Consider the following 22,932-nt stretch of genomic DNA (forward strand, 5'->3'; position numbering starts at 1 on the left):
TGTCAGGTGTACGTGGGAGGTTGTGTTGTCTTCTTTAGAAATGGTTGACGTCGGTACCTACAAAATACTGCTGGATGCCTAGAGGCATGTGAGGAGTCTCACCACGTTTACCGGGTATGGTGAATCCCGACGCCTACAACACTATTGATGCCCAGAGGCATGTGATGGGCTTTTTGCCGTACGGGAGTCCAGCGGCACCTACAATACTGTAGGGATAAATGTCGGCGCCTACAATACTGTTTGTGTCAGGGTGGTTGTGGAACACTGTTCCCGTAGGTGTACAGGGTATGGTCCCTGTACCGTGGTTTGACTCGCGTGCTGCTTTCTCCGTTCGTCCCCGGTCCCTTCCGAGCGGGCGTCCCTGGTCGGATGGCCCCAGTCGGCTTTGGTTGCGCCGGTCGGAGAAGAGCGGCGAGCAGGGTTCTTACGTACCCCGGTCGGAGAGACGTGGGTCAGAGTCGGAAGTAGGGCTCGAGGCAGGCCTTCCGATCGGAGAGGCCGTTCGGAGGCGGCTGGAGCCCGATCGAGCGCTCTGGTCGGATATGTGGGCCGAAGTAGCTGATGAGCGGGCATTGCTCTTCTTAGGCCAGGCCTTCTGGTCAGTTGCTGGACCACCCCTTTGCCCTGTTATTTTTTAGACTCTCGAATCGAACCTTGACATGGAAGCCGGTCCTCGAGGGACCCCGGGTTTATGAACCCGACACTGACAATGCGCCATTTACAAAGGAAACATTATTAACAGGACATTTTTCTTTTCTTGGTTGCGGCAGCAGTGAAACTGTAGCTGAATTTACCGTGCTTTACAAAGTCAGTAGGAACTCAACGGTGGATATAGCATCCGTTCAGTAACCAAGTTAAAAACTTAAATAAAACTCCACCTTGTATATATGCAAATTTGAGAACTTAAGGAGGGGCACAATCAAATTATAAGAGCACAATCAACACTTCGGTAACACTTCTGTCCATGCAGTGACATTCTAGTATTGGCATTTACATGACAAACATGTGAAAAGAAACGAGGAGCAGGAGAAGGGGAGCACATCGGCCTGGAAGACAGCCACACAGGCGAGATGGGATATTTTGCTTGACCTCCTCTGATACATTTCATAACAGCACTATGAGGTTGAAACATAGCTTCAAGAGCAGCATGAAGAAGAGCTGACCATCCTCTCGTCTGGTCTCTGATTCAGAACCATTCCAGCTTGTGGGCTTGGAGCCTGTTGCCCTTGAAGCAATCTCTTTGCTGCAATGCGAACAGATGACAATTAATGTGTAAAAAGTTAGATAGTACTACAGCTTAAAGATCCACCTGTACAACTGATTTCAGCCCATGGACTGCCCACACTAGGACGGTACTCAACTCACCAATCTCATAAAATATGTCATTCACATTGATTGCAGTTTTAGCAGATGTCTCCATGAAGAAGAGCCCATTCTCCTGGGCATACGTCTTTGCTTCCTGCATCAAACCAACACCGTGCACACAAATCAACAAAATTGAACTGACTGTAACACCCATAGGCTACATCAAGCAAGCAAGATTTTACAAACAACATGAAGTTGGCAGCATAGCTGAGCTATACTTAATAATAGCATGACTCTTAACCATATATACTTCATTCATATTGATGCAGCAAACTAAACAAAGAATGCAGATATGCGAATCTTAGAATAGAAGTTAAGATATGCGACAGTACATCTAGTGCGGTATGATTTCTTTTGTAAAGAGCTTTTAAAGAACAAAAATAGGCAGGCTGCATTAAAATCCACTCCCAACCAGGTTTATTATAGTGTGGCCAAACTGTCATACACACACAAAAAAAAGCATGACACGGTGATGAGTACATGCACTGCTATAGTGGAAAAGAAGACCTTAATGACTAATTGGTTACATATAGTTTCATATAAGGTAACTAATTAGTAACTACACATATTAGAGATAAGATAGTGTGGAATGAATGTGGAAAGGAGGAAAGACAGGGAAGAAGGAATCGCGTACCTCTGCTGGCACCTGCCTCGCATCTAGCATATCAGCCTTGTTTCCAGCAAGAGCCACTATTGTATTCGGATTTCCTACACCAAAGCAAAGGGAAAAAAAAACATTACTTGTGTATCAACAACCTATATAACTATCAATTCGCTTGGTTTTGCTGCCCGTTCACATTTTCATTAACCATACCCAAAAACTCAAACATGAAATGGGCGGTAAGGGAAATCAAGTGCTGAGGGAAAAATAAATTCACAACAGTGTAAACAAGGAAATGCACTAACTCTATTTCTTCCTAAATGATTTAGCAGTGCAGGAACTATGAAATAAAAAAAATAGCATACATGGAGCATCATACAAGGGGTAAATTAAATGAACAAGTACAGGTTGAAAAAGTTAGACTGGAGAGATAAAAAAAAATTTCTCGAATGCGCAGGAGCAGTGCGTTACTGCATTAATTAAGGGGAGAAAAGTCCTAGAAATACAACACACAGCAAACTATCAAAGTTACAGATGTGCCACTGAAAAAAGGAACAAAATGACCAACTGAACCTGCAATCCACTGCATTGAATCCATGTCAAGCTGTGCTAATGCCCTAGCACTGGCCAGACCCTAGAGATTTGCTTCCTCTCTAGCTAATTGCAGCCACTCACAGCACATCAGGTGAGCCCCTCAATGTTTCCAAAGCATCCATGTCCCAAGATGATTAGCGAGTTCAGAGCCCTCAATGGCTTGGTGATCATACCACTAATCTTTATCCACCAATTACTAAACACTACTAACACTACTATGTCCTCCTGCCTTGGGGATTTAAATTTAAAAGAAGGCCACCAGATACACAATCAGTGAATACTGAAAACCAGAGACACCGGGTGATGAATGCCATATAGATTAACTATCAACTATAAGGAGAAATGGAAGGATCATGTTTTCATTTTCTAACATAACAAACCATTTCTTGGCAGGAAAGAAAACTAAAATAGATGGAGTATCCTCAGTATTCATGTAGAAAAATGATGTACCTTGAGCTTGAAGTTCTTGAACCCATTTCTTGGCACGGGTAAAGGAGGCCTAAAGGTAAACACAATAATGTTTAAGTACACAGAAAGAAATGAACTTGGGTGAACTAATTGCACTTAAGATAGGGATAAGAAATAGAACAGTTAAATGATTGAAGCTTCTCAATTCCTTTATGAAGTATGAACAAACAGGGACACACATATTGAGTTGGAATATAGCTACAAAATAAGAGATGTACAAACATCTCGGTAGAAATTGAGTTGGAATATGGCTACAAAATAAGAGATGTACAAACATATCAGGGTAGAAAGTGTTAATCGTTCTTCAGGCAGACAAGCTATACATAGATACACAATGATTAGTGCAGAGCACTGGGTGTATTGTAACTATGTGTTATCAAAGTATTTTGGCAACAAATAGAAGTATGCATAATCATAGGCCACACCACTGGTACCTCTTAGACACCTACATTGAAAGCTCAACAATTTTTTGCATTACCGTAAGGGCCTGGTGCAAGCGGTAGAGTCTTACTGCCTGTGACCGGAAGGTCCCGGATTCGAGTCGCGGTCTCCCCGCATTGCACAGGCGAGGGTAAGGCTTGCCACTAACACCCTTCCCCAGACCCTGCACAGAGTGGGAGCTCTCTGCACTGGGTACGCCCCTTTTTTTTACCGTAAGGATGACAAACTAGAAGTTGTCACTTGCCATATTTAAAATCAACATCTAGTTTAAACTGTTTGCCTCACAAGTACACCATGAATGCAACCATCAGAAAACTTTTGCTAACTGCATTTATGGCATCTCAGTAAAAAAAGAAGAAGTTTTAACCATTTTGCATTAACAAAAAGTCATCAACAAAATTACAAGCTTGGGAAAACTACCGTGAATTCCTAATTCATTCGTTTATCTATAATACAGGTAGATCATTAGTGTATTACTAACCGGATTTGTGATGTCATAGACAACAATGGCGGCGGCGGCACCCCTATAGTACATGGGGGCCAAGCTATGATACCTCTCCTGCCCAGCAGTATCCCAGATTTCAAACTTAACAGTCTCATCATTGACTGCTAAGGTCTGGGAAAAGAAAGCTGCTCCAATTGTTGATTCCTACAAAGATGGACCAATGTATCAGAACAAAAGCTAACGATCCGCTCTCTCAGCACAAGAAGTATCTCAATAGGTTCACCTGGAATTCAACAAACTGTCCCTTAACAAACCGAAGAACCAAGCTAGATTTGCCAGCACCCACATCTCCAAGAAGAACCTGACAAATCAAAATATAATGAAACACTAGCATTCACATGACGAATGATTAAGGGCCTCTTTGGTTGCCGACCACACTTTGCCACGCCTAAGGTTAAGGGCGTGTTTAGATGCCCGCTGTAGTCCGCCACGCCTAAAGTGCGTCAGGCTGTGGCGAGCCGCAGGTGCGGCGAAGTTTTTCGGCGCCACAGTTTGTGGCGGGATTTGCTCTGCAGTCTTTCTGTGGCGGCCTCGTTTTTGTTGCCAACCAAACACAGAGCCTGATTTCTGTGGCTCGCCTTAACTGCGGCATGGCAAACTGTGGCCGCAGACCAAACACTCCCTAAGTATTTGCCACACTGTGGCTTGCCACATTCTGTGGCAAAATCGAAGTGTTTGGTTCGTTACTAAACTGTGGCAAAATTGTGTGGCTGTTGTTTGGATGACTGCCACAAAAAATTGACAAAGTTGCCACAATATGTATGATGTTTCTAATGGACTAAAGAATAAATATGAAAATTAAGACTAATATAGATAATTAGTGGTCTAGAACACCCTTCTATTTTTTCTTTTCTTAATTGGTTTAACATATTTTATTTTTTTTCTATTTTCTATTCTCTCTCTACCCTGTCCAGCGCACGCATGCAGCCCTTCTCTCTTCTTTCACGCACGGAGCCTTATCTCTTCTTCATTCATCCACCGCGCGCCCTGAGCCTTATCTCTTCTACACGCAATTTGCCCAGGCAGCCTGTGACGGCCGCGCGCTCGCGCTTCCCCGTGCCCCGGCAGACCGACGGTCGCGCGCCCGTCCATCGCGTGTGTGCGCCTACCCATCACGTCCGTGCCTCCTCGGACCCCGTCCGCCGCGCTCGTCGCCTGCCTCCGTCCTTCTGCGGTGGCGCGACTAGGATGGTGACGGCCAGACACCAGCTGCGCGGTGGCGCAGCACCTCAGGTGGGACTGCAGCGGGAACCGCCAGACAGTAGCTGTGCGGCGGCGCGCGACCATGGCGCCCTCACGGTGCGGCTAGGGCGGGGATGGCAGGGTGGCCGCGGGTGCCGTGGCGAAGTAGTTTGTGGCGGGGGCGGAGGAAAAGCTCGCCACAGGTTTGAGGCAAAAAACTGTGGCGACTGTTTCTTCTAGCTGTGGCGAGCCTCACCTTGACAAGGAACCAAACGCCAGCCACAGCATCTGTGGCGAGCCTAACATTAGGGGTGCGTTTGCGAGGGTGTACCTGGGCAGCCAGGCTGTACCTGAGCAGCCAGGCTGCAGGTTGCCAGGCCGAGCGCATGCACATGACTGGTGTTTGGTTATCGCACTCACAGAGCCTGGCTGTTCGGAGATCTTGTTTGGTTCACTGCATGCGAGCATCCGCTGTCTCACTGACATGTCCCGTCCGCATGCATGCTGCGCTCGCGCGAGCCTAGCCGCATAGAAACGAAGCCTACCGGCGTTTCTCCAGGGCCCGGCGGCGGCGTCGTATTTGACTCCTGGGAGCCGGGCTCACTCGCAGGCCAAGGCCGCAAACACGGGAGCCTGCAGCCCACGAGCGCAAGGGCCGGCCTGAGCCACCCTCGCAAACGCACCCTAGATGTGGCGATGTGTGGCGGGCAACCAAACATCCCCTAAAATGCAAACTGCAAGCTCCCTAAAACCTCGAGCAACGGAATTTATTCATGAACAGGGACCATCATTTAGGAGTCCAGTTACCACCAGTATCAAAGTTCAACTAAACTGATCACTCTACATTTGACAGCCTTACCAGCTAAAATTACGATTACTGTTTCTCTGCGCATAATAACCTAGAAGCCAAAACAGTTATCCAGAAGCATAAATTGGAAAATTCGCAAAAAAAAAAAAAAAGCATACATAGATTCTTAAAAACTTCTACCAACAACCATAACACATGGACCCCATCTATTTGTCCCGGCGCAATAATCCACAGGCAAAGAAATTATACGATCGTAACAACCCCACGCGCTAAGCACCTTGTAGCCCAGTACCGGCGATCAAGATCCGGCCGGCCGGCCGCGATTCGATCTGCGGCGAAACCAAGAACTGAAATTGAGCGGTCGGGACAGGAATTCGCACCAGCTTGGCGTTGCAGATCTTGTTCCCGGCGTTGACCGCCATCGAATTCGATGGCGGATTGGGGAACCGCGGCCGGCCTCCGACGAGATCAAACCACACGCAAGGAACAGGGCTGGGGAATTTCTAGTTGTTTGCTTCCGCCGTTCCCGTGTTCCGCTGGTGCTATATGCTTCACCCTTCGTTTTTTCCTTTAAGAAAAAGGGTTTTTCCACTCTAACCCTTGTAAAGTTACGTAATTGCCCAGGGCCTGTTCAGCCTACTGGAAAGCTTAACAAATGCAATGCGTTACTGACTCCAAGTCCAATGTTTTATATTCAATTCAATTGTTCGAAAATGTAAGTTTGTCTATGATTACCACATTATTTCAATTTGACCAGAAATATGAAAACAATTGCATAGATCGATTGAGATTGATGCTAGTCAATAAAAAATATGTTATTAATATTTAACTATCTCTATTTGAAATTTATAATCTCAAATGATAAACTACTAGTCAAAGTTTCACCTTATATACCCAGCGTCATGAACTTTTAATTGAATAAAACATTTCAAAGCATTTACATTTGATTATCCTTCTAGAGCATCTCTTTCCTCTTTCTCTTAAAGTGCCGTAAAGAATTGAGAATTTGTTGTTCGGTTTCTTTTTTTTTAGCTGGAACAGTGTTTTTCTCTTACAACATTTCCGTCAGAACAGTGTTTTTCAACCAAGATTCAGCAAGCCGAACGGGGCCAATATGATTTCTAAATTTAGGGGATGGTTGCTCCGACAGTTTAAGAAAATATATCTCATTTACATCCTTGCACATGAGACCCACATGTAAGTGTCAGGTATCGATATCAGGGATACCCAAAGCAAGGAAGTTAGTGTCCACGCTGACTTCCCCGGATGGCTCGAGACATATTAAAAGGTCTCGCCCGACCCCAAGGCCGTGGGCTACATCCCGCCCGACCTCAAGGCCACGGGCTCCGTCTCGCTCGACCTCAAGGCCGCGGGCTCCGTCTCATCCAACCCCAAGAACATGGGTTCCGTCTAGCCCAACCCCTTGGGTGCGAGCTCTGTCTCGCCCGACCCCAAGGAAGCGGGTTTCGTCTCGCCCGACCCCTTGGGTACGGGCTCCGTCTCGCCCGATCCCTCAGGTGCAGGCTCCGTCTCGCCCTACCCCAAGGATGCGGTTTTCGTCTCGCCCGACCTCGAGGACGTGGGCTCCGTCTCGTCCAAGGTCGCGGGCTCCGTCTCGCCCGACCTCGAGGACGCGGTTTCGGTCTCATCCGACAGAGACCCATACCATCGCCAACCACTCCAGGTCCAAGCGTATAGGCCTAGGTCAAAACTCTGACACCAGGAAAGAGGCTAGCATACCTCGATATAACCCATGCCAATAACGGGCCATACCTAGGGATTCACATCAAGAACAGTGTTAGACGTGCCGGTGTTGTTCTGCCTAATCCTCGTACGGACGCTAACAGGCGCGTCAGTTCACCACGACGTCCGCCGGGATGGAGTGGAACGCTATGACCGGCAGATGACACCTGCGCATGGCGCTAGTGATGAATAGGGCCGCGACATAGAGCCGTCCCTATTGACATCTACAGAATCGGTGGGACCCGCATAAAGGAAAAGAAGGACCCGACAACCTTGGAAGCCTTCTTTTCTTTCTCGTTCTTCTTCTTTTCCTTCTCTGTAACCCGCACTTTCCCTTCGTCTATAATAGGAGAAGCAGGGTGCCCCACGCTGGGGATAAAAGAAACATAAGAGCACGACATGAGCACACGACTGAGCGACAATCGAGCTCTCAGCACCTGTTCACTCCTTTCACCAGAGACCTAGGATGCTCTCCCTCTCTCGCCTATTTGTAACCTCTACTGCAAACCAAGTGTCGATAACACGAGCAGCAGCGAACTAGATGTAGGGACGTTTTGCTTGAACCAGTATAAATACTTGTGTCCTCTGAGCACACCATCCAAGCTAGACGTGTAAATACAAATTTATTCATCGGTGGTTCAAAAACACCGATAGTAAGTGAGCCATTTTTCCTTCATTAGTCCTTAGCTACCTCTCTCTCTCCCCTCCCTCTCCTCTCTCTCTCCCCCTTCTCCTTCTCCCATGGCTCGGCAAGGCGCGATGCAAGGAGGAGGCAGCCCACCCGCGACTCGGCATGGGAGTCGGTGGGCTCGCCCAACAACTCAATGTGGGTTGGGGTGGCGATGTCCAACCCACATCTTGATGTCCAACCCACATCTTGACATGGGGAGTGACACCATCCCCCCACCCCTCGATGGCTCGAGATGGGCGGGGGGAGATGCCAATGTGTGGAAGGAAGAAAGAGGATTGAGAAAAAAAACTGGATTCTCTCCTTTCTTTGAGGGAGACAGGGAGTATATTTTGTGAGATTAAAAAATAATTTTGAGAAGAGAAATTGTAAAAGGATCTGGTGGAGCTCATCTTTTACCACTAATCTTCTTTATTGCTTGTTGTACGGGGAGGGGATTTGAAAGTGCAATCAAGCCTTAATTGTGGGTTTTTGTGATAATGACCATACAATTAGGGAACTAATGAGATTTATCGAGATGACAAGTAGAAAATTTATATTTGAGGATGCTACACGAAACGGAGGAGCCCCCAATTATAAATGTAGATAGCTTCAAACTCAAAGGAGGTTTAAATTCTTTTATATATTGAATTTGAGTATAGGAAAAGCTGTACTATAAAAGAGGCACAATGCTTAAGCTAGTATATGCTACCAAGTGCTCAAGCAACCACATACATCCTCAGATTCATAGCCAAGATAGTCTCTACTTCACTATTACCCTTGCTGTCTTGCGCGGTGCGCCACTGTCGCACTTGAAAAGAGGCTCGCCCGACCTCTTGGTCGCGGGCTCTGGTTCGCCTGACCCTCTGGTCGCGGGCTCTGGCTCGCTCAACCCCTTGGGTGCGAGCTCCATCTCGCCCGACCTCGAGGTCATGAGCTCCGTCTCGCCCGGCCTTAAGGCCATGGGATCTATCTCGCCCGACCCCTCAGGGTCGCGGGCTCCGTCTCGCCCGATCTCGAGGCCATGGGCTCTGTCTCGCCCGACCCCTTGGGTGTGGTGTCTGTTGTGGGCTGGGAGTATATATACCTTTCTCTTTTCTCCCTAATGGCTATCTATGATTCAAGTGACCGTTGGAGGCTGGGGGTATATATACCTTTTTCTTTCCTCCTCAATAGGTATCTGCCTCTTCTTTCTCACTTTAGCACGCTCAAAACAGAGCAGGAGCTCTCTCTCTCTCTCTCTCACTCCATTGTTGACCTCAAGCCCTCAAGTAAATCTATTGATTTCCCCATCAACCCTTGAGGAAAAAGGGTCCAAAACTTGATTAGAGAGCAACTCTATTGATTCCCAAACTCTAAAGAGCACTTGGTTCACATTTTGGTCAGGTTGTGTTTGTTACTTTTGGAGCTTGGCTCCTAGCCGGTAGAGCGTCGCCCATGGAGCTTGCCAACTTGTGTGGTAGCCTCGGAAGGTTTGTACAACCTCTTGCAGCAAGTATAATCACCCCTCATCTCAAGAGTTCACTCTCTTGACTTAAGAATGAGGTAGGGTCGTAAGGCCCTAAGCCTTAGTGGTATACCTCAACAACGTAGACTTAGGCAAGCCTTGGTGGCGAGCTAAACCATGGGATAAATCCTTGTGTCATCTTGTGCTTGTGTTGCTATACTTGTGTTCTTATTGTTGTTGAGGTGATTTCTAGAGTTTGAGATCGACCTACTTGTGTGTGGTGTTCCCACCACTTTCAGCTATCGATCTGTGATCTACTATCCTACAGAAAGCTAAGAAATTTACCCGATCTAAATTTTGTTGGGTAGATTTTAAACTGTGAACTAATCTCTCCTGTAGGTATAGCAGTGCCGCTGTTTGGAGCGGCTGTGTCATGGGTGAATTTTGATTTTGGTTTGAGTTGAATTTTTACAGACCTATTCGCCCCCCTCTAGGTGTACCAGAGATCCTACGTGTGGTATCAGAGCAAGGTTACCTCATGTGCGCTTCACCGCATGAGGTATGGAGCCCAGGGGAGGATCCGGTGTTGTGAAGCCCATCAACGTTGATCCGGAGGACGTTGAGCTGCATGACATCAACAACAGTGAGCTTAGCGCCTCTACTACGAGCAACTCCACTCTCCCGCAGCTAGAGGCAACAGATGCTGAAAAAGCTTAAAATGAAGAAGAAAGAAGAAGAAGGGCAGCTAGAAAAGAGAAAAGAGAAGCAAGAGAGAAGAAGAAGAAGGAGCAGCAGCGGTTAGAAGAGAAGAAAGCAAGAAAAAAAGAAAGAAGACTCAAGAGAGAAGATAGAAAAAGAAGAAGAGAAGCAAGAAAGAAGAAGGAACAAGAAGCAAAAGCCTCCAATGCATCTTTAAGTGAGCTATCTAGCAGCTCCGAAGATGGTGATGATGATAAGTCCTACCAAGTGCATAACAAGAAGGACAAGAAAGGAAAGGGCAAGAAGAATGACGACAACAAATATGCCACCGTATCCTTTAACTATTCTTTTATGTCTATGACTAACCATGATCGTAAGTCTTTCATCAATGTGCCCATGGGCAAGTTACCTCATTTCGATGGGACTAACTTTGCCAAGTGAAAGCACTTGATGAGCGCCTATCTTATAGGTCTTCATCCTGGCATTTTGGAGGTTGTTTGCAATAGATTTGAGCCACCAGTTGATCCCAAGAATCCAACCATGGAAGAAATAAGAATCATCCACCTCAATGGACAAGCTGCTAGTGTGCTACTTAGTGCCTTGGATGGTGATGAGTACAATAGAGTGATTGGTGTGAATGTTGCTAAGCAAATTTGGGATACTTTGCATCTTGCACATGAAGGGGTTGACAAAGTGAGAAAGACAAGAATTGATTTGTTGATGTCCAAGCTCAACCGATTTGTTATCTTAGATGGAGAATGGCCACAAGAGATGTTTGATAGGTTGATGACCATGGTGGGTAAGATTAGAGGCTATGGTTGTGATGAGCTAGATGATCACAAGGTTGTTAAGATTATGTTGGAAGCTTATTCACCAAGAAATGAGACCATAGTAACTCTAATTAGAGACAAAAATAAGTTTGAGTACTTCACACCAAATGATGTACTTGGGAGGATCTTGACCTTTGACATGCAAAGAGAAGAAGCAAATGAGAGGAAGAAGCTTGGAGAATTGCAAGCAAAGCTAGAAGGTATCAAGATCAACAAGGATGTAGCTCTCAAGGCTAACAAATCAAGCAAGCAAGGCTCTACTAGCAAATCCAAGACCAACAAGCAAGCTTCAATTAGCAAGCCCAAAGAAATCAAGCAAGTTCAAGAAAGAGTAGAGACCACCTCATCCTTTAGTGAGAGTGAATATGATGATGACAAATATGAGAAAGTGGATGATGTTGCTCTCTTTATGAGGAGGTTTCACAAAGGGTTGAAGAAGCAAGGGTACAAGGTAGTAGAGAGAGTTTCCAAACAAGAAGAAGAGGACATGCTACAATTGTGGAAGCACCGATCACTTCATTGCCAAGTGTCCACATGAGATCAAGGAGAACAAGTATAAGAAAGAGAAGAAGGAAGACAAGGCCGACCGGAGAAAGAGCAAGAAAAACATGGGAGAAGCTCACATTAGGCATGAATCGGATTCATCTATTGAAAGCTCAAGTAAAGAAGATGAGAAAGTTGCAACCATTGCTATCCATGAGCCATCTTCTTCACCAAGACTGTTCACCAACATGTTCGATGATGACTACTACTCCCCTCACATTTGTCTTATAGTAAAGGGTGAGAAGGTAAAATCTAAATCCAAGGCCAAAGCTCCTCCACCTCCACCTCCACCTCCTAGTGATATCTCTAGTAGTGATATTAGTGATAGCTCTAGTGATGAAGAAATTGATAAATTAACTAAGAACTTAGATGAAAAGACCAAACTATTCATCACTAAACTAATAGAGGACTTAGAGAGTGTCCAAGCCAAGCTATAATCTAGAGAAAAAATCTTATCCAACAAGAGGATCTCTACATTGCTAGCAAGGAAGCTCTTGCATTAGAGAGAAGTGAGGTGGAATCCTTGCACAAGGCCTTGGCCAAAGAATAAGGGACCATGCTATCACAAAGAAAGAAAATATTGCTCTTAATAAAAAGTATTGTGACTTAGATGAAAAGCATAAAGAACTTGAGCTGTAATATAACATTTTTTGGGATAGCAACTCACATCCCTCTAAGGCAAAGGATGCCTCTACTACCTCCATTAGTCAAGGTTGTGGAAAATGTTATAATATTGATTTGAATGCTTATTCCACTAACCTTGCAAATATGGAGGCAATGATAAAAGAATTTGCTAGACTCAATGAGATCATTGGCAAGGGTTGCTTGAGTGGTAAGGCTCAAGTAAGCGATAAGAAGGCAAATGATTCAAAAGTGCCTCAATTCAAGCAAGGGAGACACCTCTCAATCAAGCATGGGCTTGGGCACACTACAGGAGCCAAGAAAAATGGAAGAAAGATCATAAATGGCTATGAGTGTGTCAAGTTTGAGAGGAAGGAAAGAGTTGTACAGATCAGCCTGCACAGACAGTGGTAGTGCCGTAGTCTAGAGCGGTAGTGCCACATCATGGCAGTGCCACAGTAAAGGCTGGCTATGCCGCTCCCCGCAAAATGGGCAGGCTACCAATTCTACTCCTGATCAAACTAAGCCCAAAAAGAATGTGTCCCAATAGAAACAGGTTCAACAGAAGCTAAAGGAATCAGTGTGGGGCACTATGAACAAGTATGCCTACCAACCAAAGTTTCAACCACCTCGACAAAGCTTGATTTCGTGTTTTGTTTTAAGGAACAACAACAGTGAAAAAGTGGTTGCCAAATATGTTGGAAAGGAAGCCAACACATATAGAAATACTTTTATTTGGGTTTCTAAATTTCTTGTGACTAACATGCAAGGCCCTAAGTCAAATTGGGGACCTAAATCAAGCAACTAAATCTATTTTGCAGGCATACTCCTCCGATGGGTCAAGTTGGGTGCTTTATAGTGGATGTACAAATCATATGACTAGAGAAAGGAGTATGTTCTCATCATATACCCCAAAGATGGACTCAAATGAAAATATTCTCTTTGGAGACAACTCTAAGGGGATGTGATTGGTCTTGGTAAAGTTGCTATAACCCTTGAGCATTCAATTACAAATGTTTTACATGTTGATTCGTTAGGTTATAATTTGTTGTCCGTCTCTCAATTATGCGAGATGGGCTTCAATTGTGTCTTTACGGATAAGGGTGTGGAAGTCTTTAGAAGAGAGGATTCCTCTATTATCTTTATGGGTCATTTAAAGAACAAGCTTTACCTAATTGATTTCAACAAAAGTAAAGCTAATCTTGAGACTTGTTTAGTGGCAAAATCTAGCATGGGGTGGCTTTGGCATCGCCGACTAGCCCATGTTAGGATGAGAAACTTGGCCAAACTTCAAAAGGACAAACATATCCTTAGACTAATAAATGTTCACTTTGAGAAAGATAGGATATGTAGCGCTTGTCAAGCCGGAAAGCAAATTGGCATATCTTACCCACCAAAGAGCATCATGACCACGACGCAACCATTGGAGCCCATACACATAGATCTCTTTGGACCGGTCGCCTACCTAAGTATAGAGGTGATAAATATAGTCTTGTTATTGTTGATGATTATTCCTGTTTCACTTGGGTATTTTTCTTGTTTGATAAGTGTTAAGTTAGAGACAAAGTAAAGACTTTTGTTAGAAGAGCTCAAAAGGACTTCGGTCTCCCCATCAAGAAATGAGGAGCAACAATGGGACCGAATTCAAGAACACCCAAGTTGAGGAGTTTCTTGATAAAGAAGGCATTAAGCATGAGTTCTCAACTCCATACACCCCTCAACAAAATGGTTTAGTAGAGAGGAAGAATCGTACACTAATTGACATGGCAAGGACAATGCTAGATGAGTACAAGACACCATACCTCTTTTGGTACGAAGTCGTCAACACCGCTTGCCATGCCATCAACCGCCTCTACCTACACAAGAAGTTGAAGAAAACTTAATATGAGCTTCTAACCGGTAACAAACCAAAGATGTCCTACTTTAGAGTGTTTGGGTGCAAGTGTTTCATACTTAATAAGAAACCCAAAATCTCTAAGTTTGCACCTAAAGTTGATGAATGTTTTCTTCTTTGTTATGGATCAAATGAGCATTGAAAGGATCAAGATGTCTAAGAGGGGGGGTGAATTGGGCTAATTCTATTTTTTTGCAATAATTAAGCCCTACACTTAGCCCATTTCACCCCTTATGTTTAAAATGTGTTTCTATTGTTCTCCCATACAAAAGTTTTGCACCCTAGGTTCTAATCCTACTCTAGCATGGTAATTCTAGGAATGTAAAGACATGAAATAAATTGCTCAAATATAAATGCTCAAAGTAAAGAGAGGGAAAGGAACACGACGATATTTTCCCAAGGTATCGGAGAGTCGCCACTCCCCACTAGTCCTCGTTGGAGCACCCGCGTAAGGGTGTAGCTCCCCCTTGATCCACGCAAGGATCAAGTGCTCTCTATGGGTTGATTATTTGACACTCCATCATGGTCAATCGCCTACAACCGCTCATAAAGTGACTTGGGTCATCCACAAGCTCTGTCGGATGATCACCAAGCTCCCAATCACCACCGAGCTGTCTAGGTGATGGCGATCACCAAGAGTAATAAGCACAAACTCTCACTTGACCAAGACAAGCCTAATGGATAAGGTGGATGCACACTTACTACTCCCTATGCACTAATAAGGTCCATAATCTTGGATTATCAAATCTCAATCACCCCACTAGGCTCTTGCTCTTCCTTGCACTCCAAAGGTGATTCTAAGATGAACAAATGGTGAAGAGGCCTCCAATGGACGAGTGGGATATGTATTTATACCCCTCCATTCAAAACATAACGGTTGAGGTCCAACTCAGCAAGTATTGGGATGACTGAACGCTCTAATCAAGGTGACCAGACGCATCGGTCAGTGTAATACGTCAGCATGTCAGAAAGGGCCGTTTGCTCTGATCGGACTTTGGCATGCATCCGGTCAGCACCCACCGGACGCGTTCAATCATCAAAAACCCTCTCTAGAACCTTACTGATGTTGACCGAATGCTGGTACCTAGAGTTTGGTCACTTCTCTGTTCAGTGTCTGGTCTGTGGTCAATAGCCTGTCCACGCTACTATAGATACAGCTAGCGTTGTGTCCGGTGAGTACTGGTGTCCAGTGTTCGGTCACACTCTGACTGATGTTGCCAATCAAATGAACTGACTGGACTCTTTAAGCTATGCCCGGTCACAACCAAACCAGCGTCCAGTCAGTCATTTGACTCTCCATTTACTTCCAATTCAAATTTCTTTGTGAATGAAGTTGACTTCTATCGTTCTTAGGGCTATTCCTGAGCTACCTAGTGCTAAGTTTAACAAGTGTGCACCACACCTAATCTATTAGACTCACCTAGGTTAAGCTACTAGTCTATACCCCCCTTAATAGTATGACCAAAGGAAAAACAAAGTCCTAAACTATTCTAAGTGTCTCTCCAACACCAAACGACACTTAGAACTAGTCTGTCCTTAACCTTGTCATCCATCCTTTGAAAACTGAAACAATTTCCATTGACAGGGGCATGACAACCATGATTGTCCAATCAATTTCCATTACCATGACCTAACTCAAATTGCTTCTGTAAAACACACGTTAGTCATAGTAATCTCGTATTGTCATTAATCACTGAAACCCAACTGGGGACCTAGATGCTTTCAAGCATGCCTATCGTGTGTTCAACAAAACCTCTAGGAGAGTTGAAATAGCGGTAGACGTGACATTTGATGAATCTATTGGCTCTCAAGTGGAGCAAGTTGATTCAGGTATTGTAGGAAAGGAGGATCCACCATATGAAGCAATCAAGCAATTGGCTATTGGTGATATTAGACCACAAGAAGATGAAGTCACTAAAGTGGTGGTTCCTCAAGTTGCTGCTGCACCAATTTCTGCTGACATACCTAATGCTAAGGGGGAGCTGACCCCTGTTGCAAAATCGTAGAGCGGCAGTGCCGCACATAAGAGCGATAGTGCCGCACTCCCTCTGACAGCAGTAGCAAGTCCAACTCTGATTCAAGGACAGAACCTACAACCCATATTCAAGCAAGAAGATAATGAAGATCCAGAAGATAGACAAGAGGCCATTGATCATCCAAGGCTAAGGCAAATAATACAATGGGATCATCCCGTTGACAACATCCTCAGGAGTCTTCGAAAGGGGGTAACAACTCGTTCATATTTAGCAAACTTTTGTCAATATTACTCGTTTGTTTCCTCTTTGGAGCCTCTTAAGGTAGAACAATCACTTGGAGACCCAGATTGGGTGATGGCCATACAAGAAGAGCTCAATAACTTTGAAAGAAACCAAGTGTGGACTTTGGTGGAGAGAACCAACACCAATATCATTGGCACCAAGTGGGTCTTCTGCAACAAGCAAGATAAGAATGGCGTGGTGATAAGAAACAAGGCAAGATTAGTTACTCAAGGTTTCACTCAAGTAGAGGGCATGGACTTTGAGGAAACATATGCACCGGTGCCAAGACTTGAAGCAATTCGAATGCTTCTAGCCTATGCCGCTCATCACAATTTTAAGCTATATCAAATGGATGTGAAGAGTGCATTCCTCAACGGCCCCATTCAAGAACTTGTCTATGTTGAGCAACCACTGGGTTTTGAAGATCCCAAGTTCCCCAACCACGTCTACAAACTCCAAAAGACGCTCTATGGGCTTAAGCAAGCACCAAGAGCATGGTATGAATGCCTTAAGGAATTCTTGCTTAAACAAGGCTTTGAAATAGGCAAAGTCGACCCTACTCTTTTCACTCATAAAGTTGGTAACGATATATTTATGTGCCAAATATATATTGATGACATAATATTTGGTAGTAATAATCATACTTTTTGTGAGGAATTTAGTAGGATCATAACAAAGAGATTTGAGATATTCATGATGGGTGAGTTGAAGTTCTTTCTCGGATTTCAAATCACGCAAGTGAAGGATGAAACTTTTATTAGTCAAATGAAGTACATCCATGATATGCTCAAGAAGTTTGACATGGTGAATGCCAAGCCTATCAAAACTCCCATACCAACCAATGGACATCTTGATCTCAACATTGAGGGGAAAGCCATGGATACCAAGGTATATCGTTCCATAATCAGCTCTCTACTTTATTTGTGCGCATCTATGCCTGATATTATGCTTAGTGTGTGCATGTGTGCTAGATTTCAAGCTAACCCAAAAGAGTGTCACTTAGTGGCTGTTAAGAGAATCTTGAGATATTTAGTACACACTCACAACCTTGGTTTGTGGTATCCTAAGGGCTCTAAGTTTGATCTACTTTGGTATTTTGATTTTGATTATGCCAGTTGCAAAGTAGATAAAAAAACACTTCAGGGACATGTTAATTCCTTAAATGATCCCTAGTGTCTTGGAGTTCTAAAAAGCAAAATTGTATAGCCCTTTTCACTGCCAAGGCCGAGTATGTTGCGGCCGATGCATGTTGTGCCCAACTACTTTGGATGAGGCAAACTCTTTGTGATTTCAGATGTCATTTTACCAAAATTCTATTATTATGTGACAATGAGAGTGCCATTAAGCTTGCAAACAATCCCATAAGCCACTCTAGAACCAAGCACATAGACATCCGTCGTCATTTCTTCAGAGACTATGAAACCAAAGGAGATATCAAAATTCGCCATGTGAGCACCGAAATGCAACTAGCCTATATCTTCACAAAGCCCCTCGACGAGTCAAGGTTTTGTGCTTTGCATAGTGAGCTAAATATACTTGATTCTCGTAATGTGGTTTGAATTTTAGCATGCCTCTGTTTGATAAACTAGTATCTAGGCAAAAGAGTTGAAAATTTTCATATTGTGCATGAAAATGATCTCTAAAAGGCAACTTATGTATCGTGATCATGATCTATATTGATTATTTATTTCTAGTCATGGTATATAGGTGATATATGTCCATATCTTATACAGAGAGAGTTATATAGATTATAGCTAATTCCCACTATTTTGGGGAGTGCGGTAGTGCCACTCTATGGTAGTGCCGCACTTTGAATCTCAATTGAGATTTGGCCCAAACAATTTTACTATGGGGCCTATTTATTCTTCATCTTATCCTCAGATCCACAGTAACTTCTTTCTCTCTCCCCCCTAACACCGATGCCCGCGCCTCTCTCTCCTCTCGCGCCCGCACCGTCACCGTCATTTGGCCACGCATTGCTGGTCTCTAGCTATGCCACAGAAACTGCCAGCCCTCCCTCAATGCCACTAACGACTGCTACTGCCCTGGCCCAAGTAGTTTCTTCCCTCTCCTCTCCATTCCTCGTTTGAGAAGATGGAGCATGGAGATAATGATCGGAAAGGGAAAAGGAAGATAAATGAGCAAAGAGACAAGAATCCACCTCGTCGTGGTTGGGGGAGGTCAACAGCAGCAGTCAGTATTGCAGCTCTAAGGGGACTTGGTGATAGGGGGAGGCACGAGCAATACATTGATGATGAGGAGAGGCTAGAGATGACAGGTCATACCACTGATGTCATTCCTGACACCCCACAACATCTCTCTGAGTTTGATGGCAGATACATGAGAGATTTTGAGGGTAAGATCATCATGAGACCTTCAGATGACTCCTGCTAGCATGTAGTTGTCAACTATTCCAAAAGTTGGAAGCTGGTGGAAGAGGCAAGGGGGATCAATCCCTATGCAGTGCGCAAGGATTTGGGCATTGATTACATATTCTGGAATGAGTTTTATTCCAACTTTTATGCCACTGCCATTCTTGCATCCAAGAAAACCAAGATCATCAAGATGCAGTATATTGATTAGGACGAGATGCAGGAGAAGGAGAAGCCTGAGTTTGACAAGGTAATCAAAATTTGTGATAGGTTCTAGCTTTCAGACATCATGGGTTTCCAGTATAACTGGAATGAGGAGGTACTTGCACAGTTTCATGCCACATACTTCTATGACCAGACCTTTGATGAGATTCACTGGATGACTGATGGTCGGCACTACTGAGTTGACTTTGTCACTTTTAGCTAGATTCTTGGCTTTGGGGAGGAGCATAGAGGTTACACTTACATTCATGATGAGCCTCGAGCCGAGATCCATGACATCAATTACATGTGGAGAGATAGAAGGATTACAGATGGCAAGAGGAGTGGTCTACACAACTTCTATTACATCCTCAACAACCTCATCAGGGACACCATCAACCCAAAGGATGCAGCAGCCTCAGATATTAATGGCTATGTGAGAAATGTGTTGGTTAGATTTGCTCCATGTGGGGATAGGTTTAATGTCCCTAGATTCATATGAACGGAGTTGAGATTTGCAGTGGAGGATGGGAGGAGGGTGCTACCCTATGCCCCTTACCTCATGTTCATGATTGAGAGGGTCACTGGATTTTATTTTCTAAAGGATGGGATGCACACCGTCTATAAAATTGAGAAGACCCAGCCAGCTGCAGCTACTCAGGGAGCGGGGAGCTCTCATGCTCATGTAGATATCCCTAAGTCTTCCTGCTCTAGGTCTCGCAGAGGAGGCAAGATGAAGAAGTTTAGCAAGTGGTTGAAGGCAATCTTTGGTAAGTGCACCTATGTAGCTGACAGAGCGTATGAGACACAGCTTGAGCAATGTCAGCAGCGTGGATAGGACCTTCCACCACTTCCTCCTATTCCACCTCCTCCATAGTATGGCCTTCTGAGTCTCTCTGACATAGATTCAGATGATGATGATGATGATGAGGAGGAGGAGCAGGGACGAGCAGCAGATTGGGATGACACCATAGAGGGATACTATCAGAGACAGGAGTCGAGGCGTTCCACTAGTTCCACTCGCTACACCGACACTACTCACCGTCAGGGTTGTACATGTTTTGACTCCAACAACGATGATGGTGATAGCAGTGCCGGGACTGCTGTAGGAGGTGATGATATTGATTGGAGACATCTAGGGAGATGACGAGTATGTGTTGATTTTTTTTCTTTTCTTCTCTTTTTGGTGCTTTATGCCAAATGGAGAGAAAATTAGAGGGGTCAATAACTTTTCGACGCCACGGTCAGTAGTTGCGCTTCATGTCCTATTCGATGAGTGTTAGTCTTCGCTAGGTGAAAAGTTTGAGAGTCACTCAAAACTCTAAATTATGAAATAATGCTACTATTTAACTCTTTGTGTGGGATATGGACATATATTAATTTATGGTGTCGCTTGTGATACAATTGTGCTAGAATGTATATCTTTACATGTATCACATGCTGTGTGGTGTCTGTTCTGATATGTGTTGTTACAGCAAGTGCGACAATGCCTCACCCAGCTGCAACAACAAATCATGTTGTGCATAAACTATTATTTGCATCACGTTTTACATACCTGACATAGTATATAGCACCCCACAGGAGCATGGATGTAGGGGGAGCCCCATCACTTTTACTAAAATGTGAATCTTGGCCTCTTATGCCAATTTGAGAATTCAATTCTCTATTCACATACATAGGGGGAGGCTCTACACCCATGACTTGAAAGTCTAAGTATTTATTTCATAACTTTTGTAAGCTCTAATTGGGTTGTCATCAATCACCAAAAAGGGGAAGATTGAAAGTGCAATCAAGCCTTAATTGTGGGTTTTGGTGATAATGACCACGCAATTAGAGAACTAATGAGATTTATCGAGATGACAAGCAGGAAATTTATATTCGAGGGTGCTGCATGAAACGGAGGAGCCCCTAATTATAAATGTATATGGCTTCAAACTCAAAGGAGGTTTAAATTCTTTTATATATTGAATTTAAGTATAGGAAAAGCCGTACTATAAAGGGGGGCACAATGCTTAAGCTAATATGTGCTACCAAGTGCTCAAACAACCACATGCATCCTCAGATTCACAACCAAAACAGTCTCCACTTCACTATTACCCTTGCTGTCTTGCATTGTGTGGCACTGCCGCACTTAAAGAGAGGCTCGCCCGACCGCTTGGTCGCGGGCTCCGGTTTGCGTGACCCCTTGGTCGCGGGCTCCGTCTCGCCCGACCCTTTGGGTGCGAGCTCTGTCTCACCCGACCTCGAGGCCACGGGCTCCGTCTCGCCCGACCTCGAGGCCACGAGATCCGTCTCGCCTAACCCCTCGAGGCCGCGGGCTTCGTCTCGCCCGACCTTGAGGCCATGGGCTCCGTCTCGCCTGACCTCAAGGCCATGAGATTTGTCTCGCCCGACCCCTTGGGTGCGGTGTCTCAAGTGACCGTTGGAGGCTGGGGGTATATATACCTTTCTCTTTTCTCCCCAACGGCTATCTATGATTCAAGTGATCCTTGTGGGCCGGGGGGTATATATACATTTCCCTTTCCTCCTCAACGGGTATCTGCCTCTTCTTTCTCACTTCAGCATGCTCAAAACAGAGCAGGAGCTCTCTTTCTCTCTCACTCCATTGTTGATTTCAAGCCCTCAAACAAATTCATTGATTTCCTCATCAATCCTTGAGGGAAAGGGTCCAAAACTTGATTAGAGAGCAACTCCATTGATTCTCAAACTCTAAAGAGCACTTGGTTCACATTTTGGTCGGCAGTTGTGTTTGTTACTCTTGGAGCTTGGCTCCTAGCCGGCTAGAGCGCCGCTCGTGGAGCTTGCCAACTTATGTGGCAGCCCCGAAAGGTTTGTAACAACCTCTTACAGCAAGTATAATCACCCCTTATCTCAAGAGTTCACTCTCTTGACTTGAGAACGAGGTAGGGTCGCAAAGCCCTAAGCCTTAGTGGTGTACCTCAACAACATGGACTTAGGCAAACCTTGGTGACGAGCTGAACCACGAGATAAATCCTTGTGTCATCTTGTGCTTGTGTTGCTACACTTGTGTTCTTGTTGTTGTTGAGGTGATTTCTAGAGTTTAAGACCAACCTACTTGTGTGTGGTGTTCCCACCACTTTTAGTTGTCGATCTGTGATCTACTACCCTATAGGAAGCTAAGAAATTTACCCGATCTAAATTTTGTTGGGTAGATTTTGAATTGTGAACTAATCTCTCCTGCTGGTGCGGCAGTGCCGCGGGTGAATTTGACTTCGGTTTGAGTTGAATTTTTACAGGCCTATTCACCCCCTTCTAGACGTACCAGAGATCCTACAGGATTAAAATTAGAAAATGGTAAAGTGCTCTTAGTAAGTAGGCACTTTTGCCTCATATATGTATCTTAACAAGTCTGTTTTGTAGGGTTTCTCATCCTACTAGCTCCTTGTGGATTTTGCCAAACACCAACCTTGTCTAGAGGCATCAAGAAACCTTACCAAACTACATCTAGACATAACTGGATACACCTTGGGTTGTACCCGAAAGCGAGGACAAGGAAAACCAGTTTCTTAATTATACAGTTTCTAATAAATCAGAAACTTTTCTTAACTAGAACATAATGCCTACCAGCTAGGCCCTTTGTTTGAAAATGTTTTTTTATGAATAAATTTTACCTGTTCCCCAATCAAAAATATAATGTTTTTTAAAGATAGTTACGTTACATATCGTATTAAT

General features: G+C 44.5%; 1 protein-coding gene across 1 annotated transcript; it reads right to left on the bottom strand.

Annotated features, from left to right (window-relative positions):
* Positions 1-894: 894 nt before the first annotated feature.
* Positions 895-6,516, bottom strand: LOC136546935 (ras-related protein Rab5A-like). The gene is made up of 7 exons (XM_066538922.1): positions 6,345-6,516; positions 4,198-4,275; positions 3,951-4,118; positions 3,011-3,059; positions 2,000-2,073; positions 1,366-1,459; positions 895-1,243 (listed from the first exon to the last, which is right to left on the bottom strand). Exons 1-7 carry the CDS (start codon positions 6,384-6,386, stop codon positions 1,137-1,139), a joined length of 612 nt encoding a protein of 203 aa, XP_066395019.1. The 5' UTR covers positions 6,387-6,516; the 3' UTR covers positions 895-1,136.
* Between the last annotated feature and the right edge of the window lie 16,416 nt (positions 6,517-22,932).

This window comes from Miscanthus floridulus, chromosome 1, assembly GCF_019320115.1.
Source record: "Miscanthus floridulus cultivar M001 chromosome 1, ASM1932011v1, whole genome shotgun sequence".
Taxonomy (NCBI): Eukaryota; Viridiplantae; Streptophyta; class Magnoliopsida; order Poales; family Poaceae; genus Miscanthus; species Miscanthus floridulus.